The sequence below is a fragment of the Chelonia mydas genome, chromosome 6 (assembly GCF_015237465.2).
Source record: "Chelonia mydas isolate rCheMyd1 chromosome 6, rCheMyd1.pri.v2, whole genome shotgun sequence".
Lineage (NCBI taxonomy): Eukaryota > Metazoa > Chordata > Testudines > Cheloniidae > Chelonia > Chelonia mydas.
In genome coordinates, this window is record NC_051246.2 from 28,392,537 (window position 1) to 28,409,002 (window position 16,466).

The window sequence follows — 16,466 nt, forward strand, 5'->3', positions numbered from 1 at the left end:
TGCTAGACCAGAAATATAATCTTTATTATTAATAATATGTGAGCAGCAGCATGACTCTGAACTGAAAAATAAATTGTTTTTCTTTACACAGACAGACAGATCCATCCACAGCAGCAGCAACGACAGTGAGAGAACCATTCATTGAGGCATTAGTATACACAAATATCAGTGAATAAACTAAAGGCTGAATCAGATGAATCTTCCTCCTCCTCCCTGCCCCAGGACGACTCCTCCCAGCATGCTTCTTTTAAAGGAGAGTTAAAACAGTGACCAGTTGCTCGTTCATTCTCCAGGTCATTCTTATACAAACTGCCTCCACGTGTCATGAGGCCTGGGGAAATGGCACTGTAGCTTTCAGACTCGACCCCACAGAGCATTTAGGAACATGCTTCACTTTAAGCACCTGAGCAATCTCATGATGGGTGTGATCCAACACAACTGAAGTCAATACAAAGATTACCACTGGTGGGATTACCTATGTGCTTAACGTTAAGCGTGCTCTTAATTGCTTTGCTGAATCAAAGCGTCAGACACTCCTGCTAAGGCACCTTTGACCACTCGATGGTCCCTTTACTCAGCCTGCTTGCGTGCTGGGAGGGGAGAGAAATGGGACAATGGAGCTACAGTAACTATATATATTTAATTGTTTCTTGTATTTGAGCAATGTAAAATAATTAAAATCCTCCCTTTTGGAATGAGCGCCCTCACTGGTAGAATGGCAGAATGCAGGCTAGTGTACCCTTTTGGGTTATTATCTCTCTGTGACTGAGCAGGCAGAGCCTGGAGGGCCCCCCCAGAGTAAGTCTGAGAATGGGTTAAATGAGTGATGTGTGGTGTTTGCATTAAAACTCCTTAATAAGTCCCAGTGGGAGGTAGGAAAACAGAGCTCAACTGTAGAGTTGGTTTCTTCTGCCCTCCTTCTAATTATCTTTATCCTAGGGAAAATACAGTTTAGGTATTTATAGCTTGGGCTAACATGTTGGTGGAGTTTTCCTTGGAGCTAGAAAAGGCTGTTTGCTGCTAGCTGTCAAACTCCATTTTGGGTAAGATGGAGGGGGCCGATTGGCCAGACTCCATTAGGGGTGGGGGCTAAGGGTCTATAAAACTGGCTACAGGGCCCAGGAAGGTCACTCCACATGGGGAATTCAGTCTAGTCAGAAGGCTGCTCCAGTTCTGGGGTGATGGTTGTGGTTAATATAGCTCAGGAGTTCACTTCTACCCGGGAGGCTGACAGCACTCACAAGCTCATCCCAACTTGGAAGTTTGGTGTGTCTCAGATGCTTGTTCCAGCCTGGAAGTTTTGTTTAGCTCAGGAGCTTGTTTTAGCTGTTAGAGTTTACTCCAGCCCAGAGAGCCCAGCCCAGTTTCAGAAGATTAATTTGGGTTAGGAGTTCAGCTCAAACTAGGACCTGGAGCTGGTAGGATTCACTTAGAAGCCTTTTTGCCCTCCCAGGGGATTGAATACAGGGCGGCTGCTTCTTCATGAAGCTGCTGTTGGGATTTTTTTCTTAATTAAATGAACATGTTTCCTGTGGGATCTTAAATGAAAAATCCCTTATGTCCAATATTTGTAATGGTCTCCTGACTTCTTGTGCTCTTAATTCCATTAATTGCACTTGAATCTGACCCACAGCTCATGTATAATGACTGTAGTGTGACACTGTATTGGGGACTGACCCAAAGCCCATTGTAGGCAATAAGAAGACTCCCAGTGACTTCAGTAGGCTTTGGATCAGGCCCTTAACCCTTCCATCTTCCATTCAAACTGGATCATCTCAAAATACAACCATCCCTCTTTAAATGACTGTGGAGATACAATGGTGGTGGGCAGCAGTACAAACCCTAAGAGAGAATGGGTTGAAGCTATTGCCCAGGGCCTGGCTGAAAGCACAGTGGCAAAGTGCCGGAGCAGCGGCCATCTCTGTGATGGTGGAAGGAGGAAGCACCCAGTGGCAGAGGGGAGGGAAGGAACACAGTTTTCGTATTAACTGATTACATTCAGTGCGTCAATTAAGGAGTGAAGCTCGTCCCGCACATTCTCCAGAGAGTGGTGGATCTTCTGCGAGTTGTCCAGGAGCTCAATGCTGTGGGTGTACGGATCGTATTTCACCGAGAAGGGTCGCTTGATGCGTGCCGCATAGCTTCTGTAGAGAGAGGGTAGAAGCGAATGTAATGAGTAGAAAGTGGCTGTGAGTGGGTTGAAAACAATGGGGGGCGGAGCATATGCTGCCATGAAATATCTTCAAAATGCTCTCTCTGCTTTCAATCACTTTCCATTTTAAGCTTTTGACAACTTCAAAAAAAAAAAAAATCTGCGCTTGTCCCAACATCAAGTTTATCCCCAATGACCGTGGCAGAGATGTAGTCTCGGTATATCCCTAGTGTATTTCCATGTATTGGAGTCACTCCCGGGATAATTTGTTCCTGCACATTTCATTGGGCTAAGATAACTCTGAAAACAAGGTTAAAATGTTGCCTTAAGTTAAACGTGAAAGTGAATTTCGTCTGGGAGGATGTTGGTGTAGGTGACAAAGCACCAACCATTTTGGCATAGGGCAAAGTGACTAACATCCACATCCTCAAAAGGTATCTAACCAATTATTTTAATGGGAATTAGGTGTTTAAATACTTTTGAGGCGTTAGGGTGTTTGGAGACTGAGCGTTTGTGTACATGGGGAAGTTTATGCTGGTAGAAGGTAGCATGTGAATATAAACTGCTTCTCCATGTACCAGCATAACTCCTTGTGTGGACACTCTTATTCCAGAATAAGAGGGTCTTTTTCTAGTCTATCTTAGGTCACTTTGGAAGCAGTTTAAACTAAATCAGAAAAAAAAAACATTCTTATTGCAGAATAAGTATGTCCTCATGAAAGATATACCTGTATAACTATAGTGATTTAGCTATAGCTGTATGATTAGACCAGGCTAACATCTCATGTAGAGAAGCCTTAAGTAAAATTTTGAAAAGCACCTTAGTGACTTCGGAACCAAAGTCCCATTGATTTTAATTGGGGCTTAGGCTCCGTAGGTACTTTTGAAAGTCTTACCCATAGTTTATAGTCTGCTCAGGAATGGAATGGCAGCGAGTGCTGCAGGAGAGAAGTACATCTGGAGAGCTGGGAACCAAGAGTGGACCATGGGGAAACAGAGGTTTTGTTGTCAGAGCTCTGCGCATGAAGGGGAAGTTTGCACAGCTTCTCTGTACAGCGTCCTGACTCAAATCAGTACTTCACTCTCAATTAGTAACCCTGCACCTGACTCCGCATTAACCCATTGACTTCAGTTGTAGGTGTAAATGCTCAGCACCTCTCAAAAATCAGGTCCATAGCTGTCAACCTTCTAAAACCAAAATGTGGGGCAAAGACCTAATAAAGATCACAGGATAAGTTAACAAACAAAGGCCAAGACTGTCAGAATTCGGTGTCTGAGGTTAGGTTCCTATGCCAATATTTAGGCACCTAAATAAGTGACATGATTTTCCACTACTGAATAAATATGGACTTAGGATCCTGACATTAGACATCCATGTTTGAAAAACCGAAAAAAGCTTACAGTGATGGGCGAACAAGTTTGTTCTACTAAAGAGAGTATTTTTGATGAGGCCCAGTTACATGAGTCATTATCGCTGATGGCAATAATTGACACTAGTAAACAGGTAACAGCAAGTTCATGTGGATAGAGGTGGACAGGGGACTGACTGAGTGGGATGATGAGCACCCAAAGCATAAGAGAACTAGAATAACCAATAGTGTTAAACAATATTTTGCACATTTCACCTTGCTGCCTATATTTGACTGAGATCTGTAATACCTGGTTCACCTGCATCTTTTACTGATAGTCTTTATAGTATCAAGTAACATTTGTCTTTCCTTAGGTTCTGGCACCCTCTTGTGGTCTTTAAAATGCCATTCACTTGCAGTTAATTTAGGGAAATGTACTATCTTCTCGACCTGGTTGAAAAATTTTCAACAAATCGGTATTTTCCAACAAGAAATGTCTGCCTGACTCAGAACAGGGACTGCCTTAATCACTAGGCTATTGGCTACACTCACATGGACGGGTCAGTCGGTCTCCCTTGGTTTTTTTCCACAAAAATATTTTTTCCCAAAAAAGTTCTAGTTTTATTCCAATGAGGAATGCAACTATATGTCGAAAATTTTCATTAAATGGGGTTCTTGTTTTCTGGCTAGATGTATTACCTTCCTCTCTCTCCTAACTATGCCTCTGTTGATCACCGTTTTTCATTGTTACTCAGACTAGAATTAATAGCTCTTTGAATGGTGGCTCAAGAGATAAAAAGAAGCTCTGACAGGGCACTGAAGGAGTTAACATTACTGGCAATGGTGGTCTTATTGGAACTGCAGTGGTCTGCTGCAAATTGGGATAGGGAGAATCTTGGGGGAAAATATTAATAATTAGAAATGTGGGCCCTTTGAGGATCCATATCTCAGAACTCCTTGGAGATCTTGCTTCTCTTGGTGCATAGAAACACAACATCCCCTCGGTAGGTAGCTTCATGGATAACTAAATAGCTGCCAGATTGTAAAATCTTTTTGTTCAGCATCTACCACAATGGAGTCCTACTCCATAACTGGTGTGGTGTTGGGGAGTGCATTTCAGGGGCTGAGCTTCCCAGACAGTATGGACAGGGCACTGTGAAGCTCTTGTTATGCAAGGCTAGTTGGAACCTGCACAAAATAAAGGAGATCTCTTGCGGACCTGATGCTTAGGCTCCTAAAAACCTTTGTGAACCTGAGCCTGAGTGATCCCTGAGCATCACAAGTGAGGCTCCTAGATGCTAGGGTAATAATAATATAGTGAAGTAACCTCATGTTCAACTCTTGTATAATACCTCAATGGCCTTTCAATAGGATCAGGCCTTAGGGTATCTTCCACCAGTGAGAGACATTCTAAGCAATCCTCTGTCCACACATGTGGGTTTCTCAAAACTGCAGAAGGATAATTCGTTATCTGGCAGTAAGAAAAGAAACCTCATTCTTAAGGAAGGCAGCTGAGAGCGCTTACATCTTGGTAACTGAGTCCTGAAGGCCTGGAAGTGATGCTAGAATATTTTAACATATTCAGGGGTTCCCTAAAGATTCTGGCTTAAAAATGGCAGATTCTTAGCACATTATTTAAAATGGAGCATTCCACCTTCAAGATGTCCTGGGCCTTTACATTGTGTAATATTAAAAAACCCACCTTTTCTTTGCTAATGGCTAAAGGAAATATACATTTCCCCCCTGACACTAAATAGTAAAATGATTGTGCCCAGGAGAACACACTTACACTCAGTTTTTTGCATGGTCCAATAGACTATTCAGAGCGGCCCCCTACAGAGGAAGGAATACAGTCCTGGAGCACCTTCTAAACTGCAGCCAGATTCTCCTGCCCATCATGGGTGCCCACTACTCACACAGTTGTATGTTAGAGCTGCCGGCCAACAGTGTGGTAGGGATAGGGCACATGAGCCTGAAGATCCCAGGGAAAATTGGGCCACAGACATTGGGATCCCCAACCAGCCATGAGTCTGGTCTCTGCCATATGCTGCAGTAACGGCATGGCTGGCAGATGTGCCATATCACCACTTAGTGTGGAGCTGGTCACTCTGTGACCCTTCTGATAGGAGTCAGGTAGTAGAGATAGAAGTATGCATTCCCTTAGCTCATTCAGTCCGCCCTCCATCTCACTGCAATTGACAGGTCTAATGCCTGTGAACGATTAAGGGTTGGACAGGGTGGGCGCTGTGGCCTAGTGCTTTGAGCAGAGGTCTGGGAGTGAGAATTCCTGGGGTTTGGTCTTAGCCCTGCTGTGTGAGCTTTGCAGAGTTGCTTTAACCTCATTGTGCCTTAGTTTCCCTACCTAAAACTGAGGCTAATATACTTACCTGCCTGTAGGGCCTTGTGAGGCCTAATTAATTATGGTTTCTAACGTGCTTTGAGGTCATAAATGGGGATTTTCAGCTAAAGTACCAAGTATTGTTATGAATGATGCAAGGGGAAATCAGGCCATGATATAATTAACTGTGTGTATTTAGTTGCCCTGGTAGCATTTCCATTCTGGATCCTACCTGAGTTTGTCTTTGGCATCACTGAAGCTTTCAGATACAAAATACACTGGCTGGTAGTTCTGATCCTGATAAGGCTGCACAGCGGCAGCATCTGGGTCAAAGTTCCGGACCTCCGGCTCCTCCGACAAGGAGTGCTGAGGAAAGCACGAACAAAAGCCAATACTTAAAGGAGGGGAAGGAAGTTTGTGTACATGAGAGAGAGAGAGAGAGAAATGCGGAAAGTGGATTAGCTAAAGAAACTGGAGGTATGCAGAGGGAAAAGGGGCCCTTTTCTGCAACGTGTCTGAGAAGAGAAGGACAAGGTAGGTTGAGACTTACTATTAGCTCCCCATAGGAGGATAGGAGCCCAGCTCCATAAGCTTTGATTATTCCATTCTGTTTGCAGAGCCCAAACTCCACTGTAAACCAATAGAGCTGCGAAGGCAAGAGAAAAACAAGCAAGGAGTCACTCCTCCTCCCCCTCCTCTTTATTTTTCCTTTCACCTCCCTGCAGACAGTTCAGATCAGAGAACAGCCTTCCCGGGGCTGTTAGATGGGCTTGGAAGGAACCAGAGAGGTCACCGGCCATAAACCCCAATCAGATCACTCATACGCTTTGGAACACCTTGCATCTCTCTAGCCTGTCTGCCTACACTGTGCCCATCACTGTCATGTCTGACTTGTGTTGACTAATTGAGACCTTCTCAAGAATAAATCACGCCTTCATAGCTGGTCATGAGCTGCCTGTTCCCTCCCTCCCCCCTTTGGAAGATCCGAGGGGCATGGTGCCACCCTGTTTGGTTTCACTGCTGGAGGGAGTGAGACAGTGAATTAATGGTCTTATTGGGGTCCCCAATAGTATGGGGTGCCAAGCAGTTGTTTGTGTTACAGGTGCTTAAGGCCAGCTAGTTCCGATGTGGTTCACGCATCTCTCTGGATAATGTACTAAATAATCTGGTTATATCACTGAGTATTCAGCATCAACAAAATACCTTTGTGAATGGGCCTTGAAGCTGAACTTGGTTAGGCAGACTCAAAGGAAAGGGATATAACGTAACCCAGCTCCGGAGATTTCTTTCGATGCTATACAGTAAATCCCACATCTTTGACAGCATGATGCCAGTTGATACAGAACTGTGAGTGCCATTGTCCATGACACTTAATGTGTGGCCGGGTGAGCTCTGCTCAACCTTGGCCTTTCGTAATTGACCTCTATCACTGTGAGTGAGGTAGTCTGTGTTCACAGCACGTACCTCAACAGACACTGCAGAGCCCCATGACGAGGCCCTGCGTGTTTCATTGGTGATATGTGACGCTCTGGAGAAGGCCACCTAAGGAGGGAACCAGAACTCTGTGTTCTCCACTCACGTGCTCCAGTGGTGTAATGCAGCATGCTGTGTGGGAAACAAGCCAGCAGAGGCTCCCCGGTGACACATCTGCTGATTGGACTGAGAGAACATGAGAGGAGAGACAATGAAGACATTTGGAGACAGGACATGAGTGACTGATCTTAAGGCCTCTACCGAACCAGTATGTAACTCAGGAAAAACGGTCCCATTTCCTAACTAAACCACATCCTCCTGAATCATCCCAGCCACTAATACCCAAGCAGGAGAAGGAGCTCACCAGTCCTGCTAGGGGAACAGGGTTCCCTTCAGAGTAAAGGAAAACTTACCGTTGCAAGTTTTTCAATCTCTTCCTCAGTGGCTCCCAATGATGCCAGGCCAATATCCTAGGAAGAGGGTTAAAGAGTAGACATGGTTTGCACCCAGAGCCATTTCAAACCAGTCAGTTTTGCTAATGGCTTTGGCTTCTAGCCTGCTCAGATGTCACTCATTTTATGGACTTCTCACACCACCCGCTAGTCAGCTGCTCAGAAACCAGCAGCAGGGTGGCATTACACTAATTCTGAGCTCGGCCTGTAGCAGCTGCTTCGGTATCATTTCCTCTAGCACCTCATGCTACAGAGGCTGAGAGTGCAGGGGGAAGAAGCATGATCTCGTGGTTAAATCACCGGGCTGGGATTCAGGAGATCTGGTTCTATTTCTTGGTTTGCCACAGACTCCTTGGGCAAGTCACTTAATCTTTTGGTCCTCTGTCCCCCATCTGTAAAAGAGGGATAATACTTCCTTTCTCTCTGTCTTGTCCATTTAGTTTGTAAGCAGAAATGATACCACACCTCACATTCCAGGCCCTTGATGGCCTATCTCTACCTCCCTATCCTCTCTCATTCAGTATCAAGATGTCAACTTCCGCCTCCAATCAGCAAATGTCAGGCTGTGTCAGCCATGTGTTACATTTTCAAACAAGGACCTTCATGCTTTCTTCCAAGCTGACCCTCCTGCTTGGGAAGAGCTCCCCATAAACATCTGTAAAGCTGCCTCATTATTTTCCTTGAAATCTCTCTTTAGAACTTTCCTTTTCCACGATGCTGACCAAAAACGTGAAAACAGTTTGGCTACTGGTGCCGTGAGAACACAATCTATCATGCTGACCAGTACTGTCTCATTGTTTCCTTGTACTCCCCCAGCTGTCTACAGCCATCTGTTGTCATATTTAGACTGTAACCTCTTTGGGGCAGAGCCCTTCTTTTGCTCTGTGTTGGCATAGCAACTAGCACAACAGGGTCCTCGTCCATGACTAGGGCTCCTAGTCAATAGTGATAAAAATATTAATACTACTAATGATGTAGGTGGCCAGTTACCCATCGGAAATGAACAAAGAGTAAAAAGCACAGCCTGAAGTAGAGAGGGCACAAACAACCTGTGGACTGAAATACAGTCACACCATGTCTTTGAGGAACAGTTACCAAGAATGAATATGTTCATAAAATGCAAAGTTTGATCTGTGGATAACTGGGGGGGGAGGCCTAAATCCATTGGATAAATTGTTTGCTGTGGTCGATATTCTGTCCAGCTCTAGTCCGTGATTCTATAGCATGCCCTACAATAACTCCTGCTAGGGCAGTGCTGGGAGTAAGCTCCCACACAGCTACTATTCCCATGCCATTCCCAACCATACTGCTGGGAAAAATTGGAAGTGAAGTGGCTCCCCTATAGCCAACATAACTACACAGATCCCTGAGTAACCCTGGTGGGAGAAATTGGGATTGGAATAGATTTGAGTTCTCACACCATTCCCTAAAATGGCTTCTGAGCATCAGGACCCATTGCTGGGCTTTCAGTGCAAGGAACCACCTGCCCTAATTACCTGGGAGAACTGTGCGAACGTCCTGTCGGCCAGCATCGGTACGTGCCCCAGAAGTTCGTGACAACAGTCCCTTCCATTGGAAAGAAAAGAGGAAGGATGGATTAGTCACTGCTAGAGGGTTGAATCCCATTTCCTGGCTCTACGCTGTGTCAGGAGCAGTGTGAGGATAGGGAGGATTCTGCATTGTACCCAGCAATACTCACGGCTCTGGGGAATGCATGGGTGAGGATGCATGGCGGATGTACTGCGTACACTGGAATACCCTGAAGGCCAAGCTGGATAGAAAGTCACGTGCAGACAGCAGGCCAGCCACAGGTCGGAGCTGGAACCCAGTTCTCTCTGAAATAATCCAAACCACCACTTATCTATAGGGCCCTACCAAATTCACGGCCATGAAAAACGTGTCACAGACCTTAAAATCTGGTCTCCCCCTGTGAAATCTGGTCTTTCGTGTGCTTTTACCCTATACTATACAGATTTCATGGGGGGAGCCCAGCGTTTCTCAAATTGGGGGTCCTGTCCAAAAGGGAGTTGCAGGGGGTTCACAAGGTTATTTGAGGGGGGTTGCAGTATTGCCACCCTTACTTCTGTGCTGCCTTCAGAGCTGCGTGTCTGGAGTGGCGACTTTTGGCTGGGCGCCCAGCTCTGAAGGCAGCAGCACAGAAGTAAGGGTGGCAATACCATACCAGGCCCTCCTTACTTCTTCTCTGCTGCCTTCAGAGCTGGGATCCCGGCCAGCAGCTGCCGCTCTCCAGCTGCCCAGCTCTGAAGACAATGCCACCGCCTGCAGCGTTGCAGAAGTAATGGTAGCAGTACTGTAACCCCCTCCCCTACAATATCTTTGTGACCCCCTCCCTGCCCCCCCCCAACACACACATACACACAACTCCTTTTTGGGTCAGGACCCCTACAATTACAATGCCATGAAATTTCAGATTTAAATGGCTGAAATCATGAAATTTACTATTTTTAAAATCCTATGACTGTGAAATTGACCAAAATGGACCCTGAATTTGGTAGGGCCCTACTTATATAGTGAAAGTCCTTTGAGCCGAGTCTCAGGGTGGGGCGTTCATTAGTCATGATAGTAATATCAGCACTTACAGAAAAAGCGATGGTACTGTAAGTGAATGTCTTCAGTTTTACCTTGGCAGACCTAGCATCTGTACTTGCAATAGGCAGCAAATTCCCTGCAAGCCAAGAGGACATGGTGACTGGGCAAATGCTGGAATTCACCACTGGGTACAATGGAGTCCATACACGAAGAGTTCAGTGCTTGGGCTCTCAGTCCCAGCCCACACTTGCCCCTACATTCCTTGAGTTGATTTTCACTCCTGTGCTGGGAACACACATTTCCACTCTAGACCTCCCCACAAATCCTTCTTTGCACTTCTGACCTGGAAGCCCATGCCTCAATGCACTGACTCCTACCACCATCCTGAATTCTCAGACTGGGGCCTAGAATGCTCGCTGGCTCCCTCCCTCCAGAGGAGTACACATTCTTGCATGAACCCCCTCCCTCCCACTCCTGGAGCACACTAGACCTCTCCCTCATTTGTACTACCCTACAATTCAGTTCAGGCTGTCGGCCCCCATAGCAAGCACTTATTTATTCTAACCTCCAGTTCCCTCCTCCAGACTCACACTCTGCCTTGCAATGCACCCCAGCCATTCCATGGATTTACATGCTGATACCCACGACACTGTGATCCCACTCCTGGCCCTGGAATGCGCCCACACCCACCTTTCAGGAAGCGGGAGACATCCTCCAGTTGAGGAATGTTGTTCTCGCTGTAGCCGCAGAATCTCTCTAGCAGGTGAAAGGCTTCCAGGTGCTCTTTGCAGGCATGAGTCGGGTACAGACTCTTCAGTGTGGTGTAAACCTCCCTCCTTCAGAGTGACAGATGGGAGAGAGGGTGTGAATTCAGGATCTAGCCCTGCCGGCCTTTGTTGCTCCTCTCACCAGGACAGACAAGACCCAGTACACATCCTGCTGGAGTTCCTCTCCCTGTTTTTGTTTTTGTTTTTAACCCTTGAGTTTGTATCTGTTTACACACACATGCTCGAGCACATGTGCACACACACACTCTCCACCCAAATGCTTCTTGCTGACTGTGCGAGTGGAGAATTCAGAGGGCACCTTCACAGGGACAATTCCTGTATCTGGAGATAACTAACTCAAGGCCAAGGGAGCATCAGGAGAGTTCATTCTATCTGGGAACAAAAATCCAGTCCCAGGGGCTTTATCTGTTTAAAAAAGTCACACTAGTGATAGACAGTTAAGAGAGACAGCAGATGGACAATCCAGAAATACACATCAGCAGCTCCCCTGATCAGTCATCTTCTCATTAGTGGTCCTTCCCACCATGGGTAAGTCTACACGGCAAACAGAAACCTGCAGTAGTGAGTCTCAGAGCCCAGGTCTACAGACTCAGGCTCATGGGGCTCACGCTGGGGCTCTAAAAGCAGCAGCGTAGGCATCGTGGCTCAGGCTCTGAAGCCCGACCCTGTCCCTAGGCTTGGAGGCTCACTGCTGTAGGTTTTAAAACAATTTAGACATACCCTAAGTGGAGCCTCTGGAAAGAATAAGAAGTGGACCTGTAATGGACTTTAGGTACAGCCCTTAGAGAGGAGGAGCCGCAGAAATTGATTTATGGTACTAAAGGGTCTTGGATGTCCCTTAGACCTTGTTAGGTGACTGAGCAGCTTGCAAGTAGAGTGGCAGTACAGGGTCAAAAGAAAAGGAGTACTTGTGGCACCTTAGAGACTAACAGGGTCAGGCTTCCTCACACGCTGCACCACTTTCTCTGAGTTACGAACATTAGCAACATCCGATGTTCTTGTTCTTTAGGGGTGGGCCTCCTGGATCCTCCCACTTAGAATTCCCTTAGCTCCCAAGGAATCCCTTGCAGACAGTCAGAGCTCTTTACAGAGAGGCAATTAGGCAACAACCACACCTTCATGATATATTTTTTAAGACACTCCACCACAACCATTCAGTTCTCAACTTCCAGTACTGGCCCCAGTATAAACACACTACTGTTTTCTGATTTCTCTATTTGCCCAAGGCACACTCCCCCACAGCTGGTCAATGGGACAAAATCTTTTATTTCTTTCATGGTTCCTAATTCAGCTGGATGGAGACAGAAAGGATTTTGCATTAAATCAACACTCACCAGGTAGCTATCTCATCTGCCCTGTACTCCACTCTAGGGATTGGCTCCCCGCTGCAAGGCAAACATGGGGTTAGGGGCGATGGGAGATGGGGAAACACAGTAACAACATGCTATACACTCTGGGGCCCCAACCTTAAGAAAGCTTCCCCTCCCTTTGAGAAAAGAGCGCTAAGTTTACGATGCACAATATCTCCACACAGTATAATATGGATTAGACAACTTTAAACCTAACACATGTCTAGCATATGGGGCATAGGGTTAGCACAAGTCTAGTAGGAAACATATGGGTCATAAGTAGAGTTGGGCCAAACTTTTTGATCAAAACTTCTTTTCAGCCAAAAATGCAGATTCAGTGACACCAAAACTTTTAGTGAATTTCTGTCAAGCTTGTTCCGTTGTTTTGGTCAAAATGAAAGCTAAAAAAATTCTAGAAAAATGGAAACTTTGTTTCAAAGGTGCCTTTCATTTTATTTATAACTTTTTAAAAATATATTATAAATGCTCAAAATCAAAACAAAATGTTTTATGGTGGGCCAAACAAAACAACATTTTACAAGTATTTTGATTCACTGAACCTGTCAAAAAAAACTTCATTTTTGTGCCCACCAGGAATTATTTTTTTCTTCAATTTTTCAGACTTGCCAGCGAAAACTGAAAACGCTGTTAGTTGCCCAGCTCTGGTCATAAGGCTAATTAGAGTCACAGCTAGCATATGAACATAGGGCTAGCATGGGTCGACCTGGAGACATGGGGCTTAGAACTGAACATAGGGTTAGGAGGGCTTTAAACTAGCAGCTACTGCGGTAGCTGCTAAAGAGTGAAACCCTGCACATATGCTCCAAACATATGAGCCTCAACGTAGCTTGAAGGTAAAGAATCAAGGCAGCAAGGGCCGTAAGGAGAAGCAATTCTTCTATTGCCTTTACACCAATGCTAGAAAGCTGGGAAATAAACAGGAGGAATTAGGCTCATTTGGTAGAAAAAAACTGATGGCTGGTGTGACTGAAACCTGGCGGGAGGAGTCACATGACCAGAATGTTACAATCACTGGACAGCCTATATTTCCTTGACAGGGTAAATGTCTACACCTGGCACTAGGGGTGTGATTCCCAGCTTGCGCACACAGACTCACACTGGCTTGATGAGAGCTAGAGTGTAACTAGCATTGTAGCTGTGGGAGCATGGGCAATGGCAGCATGGCTAAGTGGTGCTGAGGACATGCCCACAGGGCTCAGGTCGGTTTGGTCTTGGCACCGCTAGGCGGTGCCTCTGCTGCCACTGCCCATGCTACCACAGCCACATTGCTATTTGTACTCATGCTAACGCTCATCAAGCTGGTGTGAGTCTGTGTATGCGAGCTGGGAATCGCAGCCCTCGCTCATAGGGTAGGCTTCGCATGAAGGGGAGGGAGCGACACGCAACATTAAAGATACTATTGGCTACTTCAGTTACTGACAATTCAGAAGGACGGGAACAGGAATGATTATGGATCAATGTTCTAAGTGATAAATCACAAGAATTGTATAAATAGACACAGACACAGACACACACACACTTGGTGCTTTAAGACGGACAATTCCCCAAAGCTGACAATTATGAGTAAAACTGAGTGGGAGGGGAGGAAAATTTTAAATATCAAAATGTGAGTGCCCACAATTCCACAAGAAGTCTTTTTTTGTTAAAAAAAAACATCCTGGTGAAAAGGAAAAAGAAAAGTAGCAATATATATAGAATAGAATATAATTACTACTTTTGCTTTATACACACACACACACACACACACACACACACACACACGGACAATGGGGAAGTTGATAGCAATGAATACAAATGGACAGTTAGGAAATGCAGGTGATTGATAAGGGAAGCTCAAGGTATCAATGGAAAATGTATGGCCAGTAGAGGTAAAGATTTCCTTCTTATTGTCCTTTAATATACTAAAACAAACAAAATCCTAACATTGGGATAGACCTGGTGATAGATAAGGATGATAAAATTGTCAATTATGATGTAGAAAAGGCAGAAGTATTCCATAAATAATTTTGCTCTGTATTTGGAAAGAAGCAAGATGATGCATTCATGCCTTACAGTGATAATGAAATAATTTCTATTCCATCAGTAACTAGGGAGGGTGTTAAACAGCAATTATTAAAGTTAAATGGTTAACCAATGGATTAAAAGGTAATTGTAAATGGGGAATCATCATCTTGTTAGGGGAAGTGGGGCCCCCAAGGGATCTTTGCCCCATGGTATTCGATATCTTTGTCAATGATTTGGAAGAAAATACAAAATTATTGCTGATAAAATTTGTAGATGACACAAAAATTGGAGGAGTGATAAAAAATAATGATGTGGTCAAGTCAGTTATAAAGACCAGTCTGGATTGCTTGGTAAGATGAGCTCCAAGTGCAATGCTGTAACTAAGTGGGTGGGCTGAGGTGGGGTGGGGAATGCATTCCTTGGATGCATAAGCAGGGGAATATTAAGTAGGGACAGGGAAGGTACATCTGTATCCAGCATTAGTGAAACCATTGCTGGAATACTGTGTCTAATCCTGGTATCCATACTTCAGAAAGAATGTTGAAAAATTGGAAAAGGTTTAGAAAAGAACTACAAGAGTGATCTGAAGTCTGGAAAACATACCTTATAATGAACTAATTAAGAAGCTCAATCTATTTAGCTTATCCAAGAGAAAGTTTAGAGGTGACCTGTTTGCAGTTTATAAGTACCTTTATGGGGACGGGAGTTCTGATAGTAGGTGGTTCTTTAATCTAGCAGAAAGAGATATAACAAGATCCAGTGGTTGAAAGCTAAAGCTAGACAAATTCAATCTAGAAATAAAACACACATTTTTAACAGTGAGAGTAATTAACCATTGGATCAATTTACCTAGGGATGTGGTGGTTTCTCCATTACTTGAAGTCTTTAAATCAAGACTGGATATCTTTCTAAAAGAGATGCTCTAGCTTGGACTAAAGTTATGGGCTTGATGCAGAAATTACTGCATGAAGTTCTATGGCCTGTGTTATGCAGCAAGTCTGTTCTGGCCTTAACATCTATGAATTAATGAACATGCAGATTTTTAAACATGGGAGGAAGCTGAAATGAGTGCAGAGAGCAGAGGAACTGAGAAACGAAATTGGAAAGGGAGAATGGAAGGGCAAAATAATGGACAGAGAAGATAAGTTGACAGAAAATAGATTTATGGAAGTAGCTTAATGAGTGTCCAGCAGGTGGCACTGTGCTATGAAATTGCTCCTGCACATATGCTTGGAAAGTGTCTTACTGCTTATAGTGGAAGGCAATTTCTGCTATCATTTTCCTTCGCTGCCGGTATGCTTGGTCAGAGAATCCCTGTGGCAAAAGGGAACAGAGAACAAGCGTTTAAGTTAGTTAACGTTTCATACAGGAAAGTTCTCTCATTTCCCGCACTACCACACACACACTTAATATAGGCCCTACGGTGGGGGAGATATACACACCCACACATTAACAGTTAGCAACTGCCCCTCATTACAACAGAGGCCCCTCCTTTCATACCCATAGGGAACTCCATTCCCCATCTCAAAGTGAGAACTCTGTATTCTCCTTCTAGGGAGAATTGGGCCCTGCCCCAATCCAGTGTATGTCCTGTCTATTCATTTTCTGAGAAGCCAGGTCCTTCAAGCCAAACACAAAGTATCTTTACTCCATCTCTGGGAAACTGGTTCTGAAACAGAACCAGTTAAAATTTAGGCTGGATAGCCAGGAAAATTTCCTCAGAAGTGAGATCTTTTGGGCTGGGGAATAATCTCCTTAGGAATGTAGTAGAAGCCCCATCTCTTGATCAAACTAGACTAGACAAAGCACTGAGGAATACAGTATCCTGCAGGAACTAAACCTGTACTGGCTACAGGGAGATAGACAAGGTGGGATTACAGGTAGTGCTAGGCCAGAAATGGTTTTCCCATCCTAGGAAAATGTTTGACATTTTGAAAATCTTTTTCCTTTCCCAATTTGGATGAAAAGTCAGAATCTCAAAAATATTCATG

General features: G+C 44.7%; 1 protein-coding gene across 1 annotated transcript in view; it reads right to left on the reverse strand.

Annotated features, from left to right (window-relative positions):
* The window catches only part of TH (tyrosine hydroxylase), a 32,576-nt gene continuing 16,110 nt past the window's right edge, over positions 1-16,466 (reverse strand). Inside the window, exons 5-13 of the mRNA XM_007062963.4 lie at positions 15,722-15,789; positions 12,436-12,486; positions 11,004-11,149; positions 9,463-9,598; positions 9,260-9,329; positions 7,725-7,781; positions 6,389-6,484; positions 6,071-6,204; positions 1-2,144 (exon numbers count right to left, since the gene is read on the reverse strand). Coding sequence (XP_007063025.2) covers positions 1,985-2,144; positions 6,071-6,204; positions 6,389-6,484; positions 7,725-7,781; positions 9,260-9,329; positions 9,463-9,598; positions 11,004-11,149; positions 12,436-12,486; positions 15,722-15,789 — 918 coding nt within the window. The 3' untranslated portion in view covers positions 1-1,984. The remainder of the gene's footprint in view (positions 2,145-6,070; positions 6,205-6,388; positions 6,485-7,724; positions 7,782-9,259; positions 9,330-9,462; positions 9,599-11,003; positions 11,150-12,435; positions 12,487-15,721; positions 15,790-16,466) is intronic.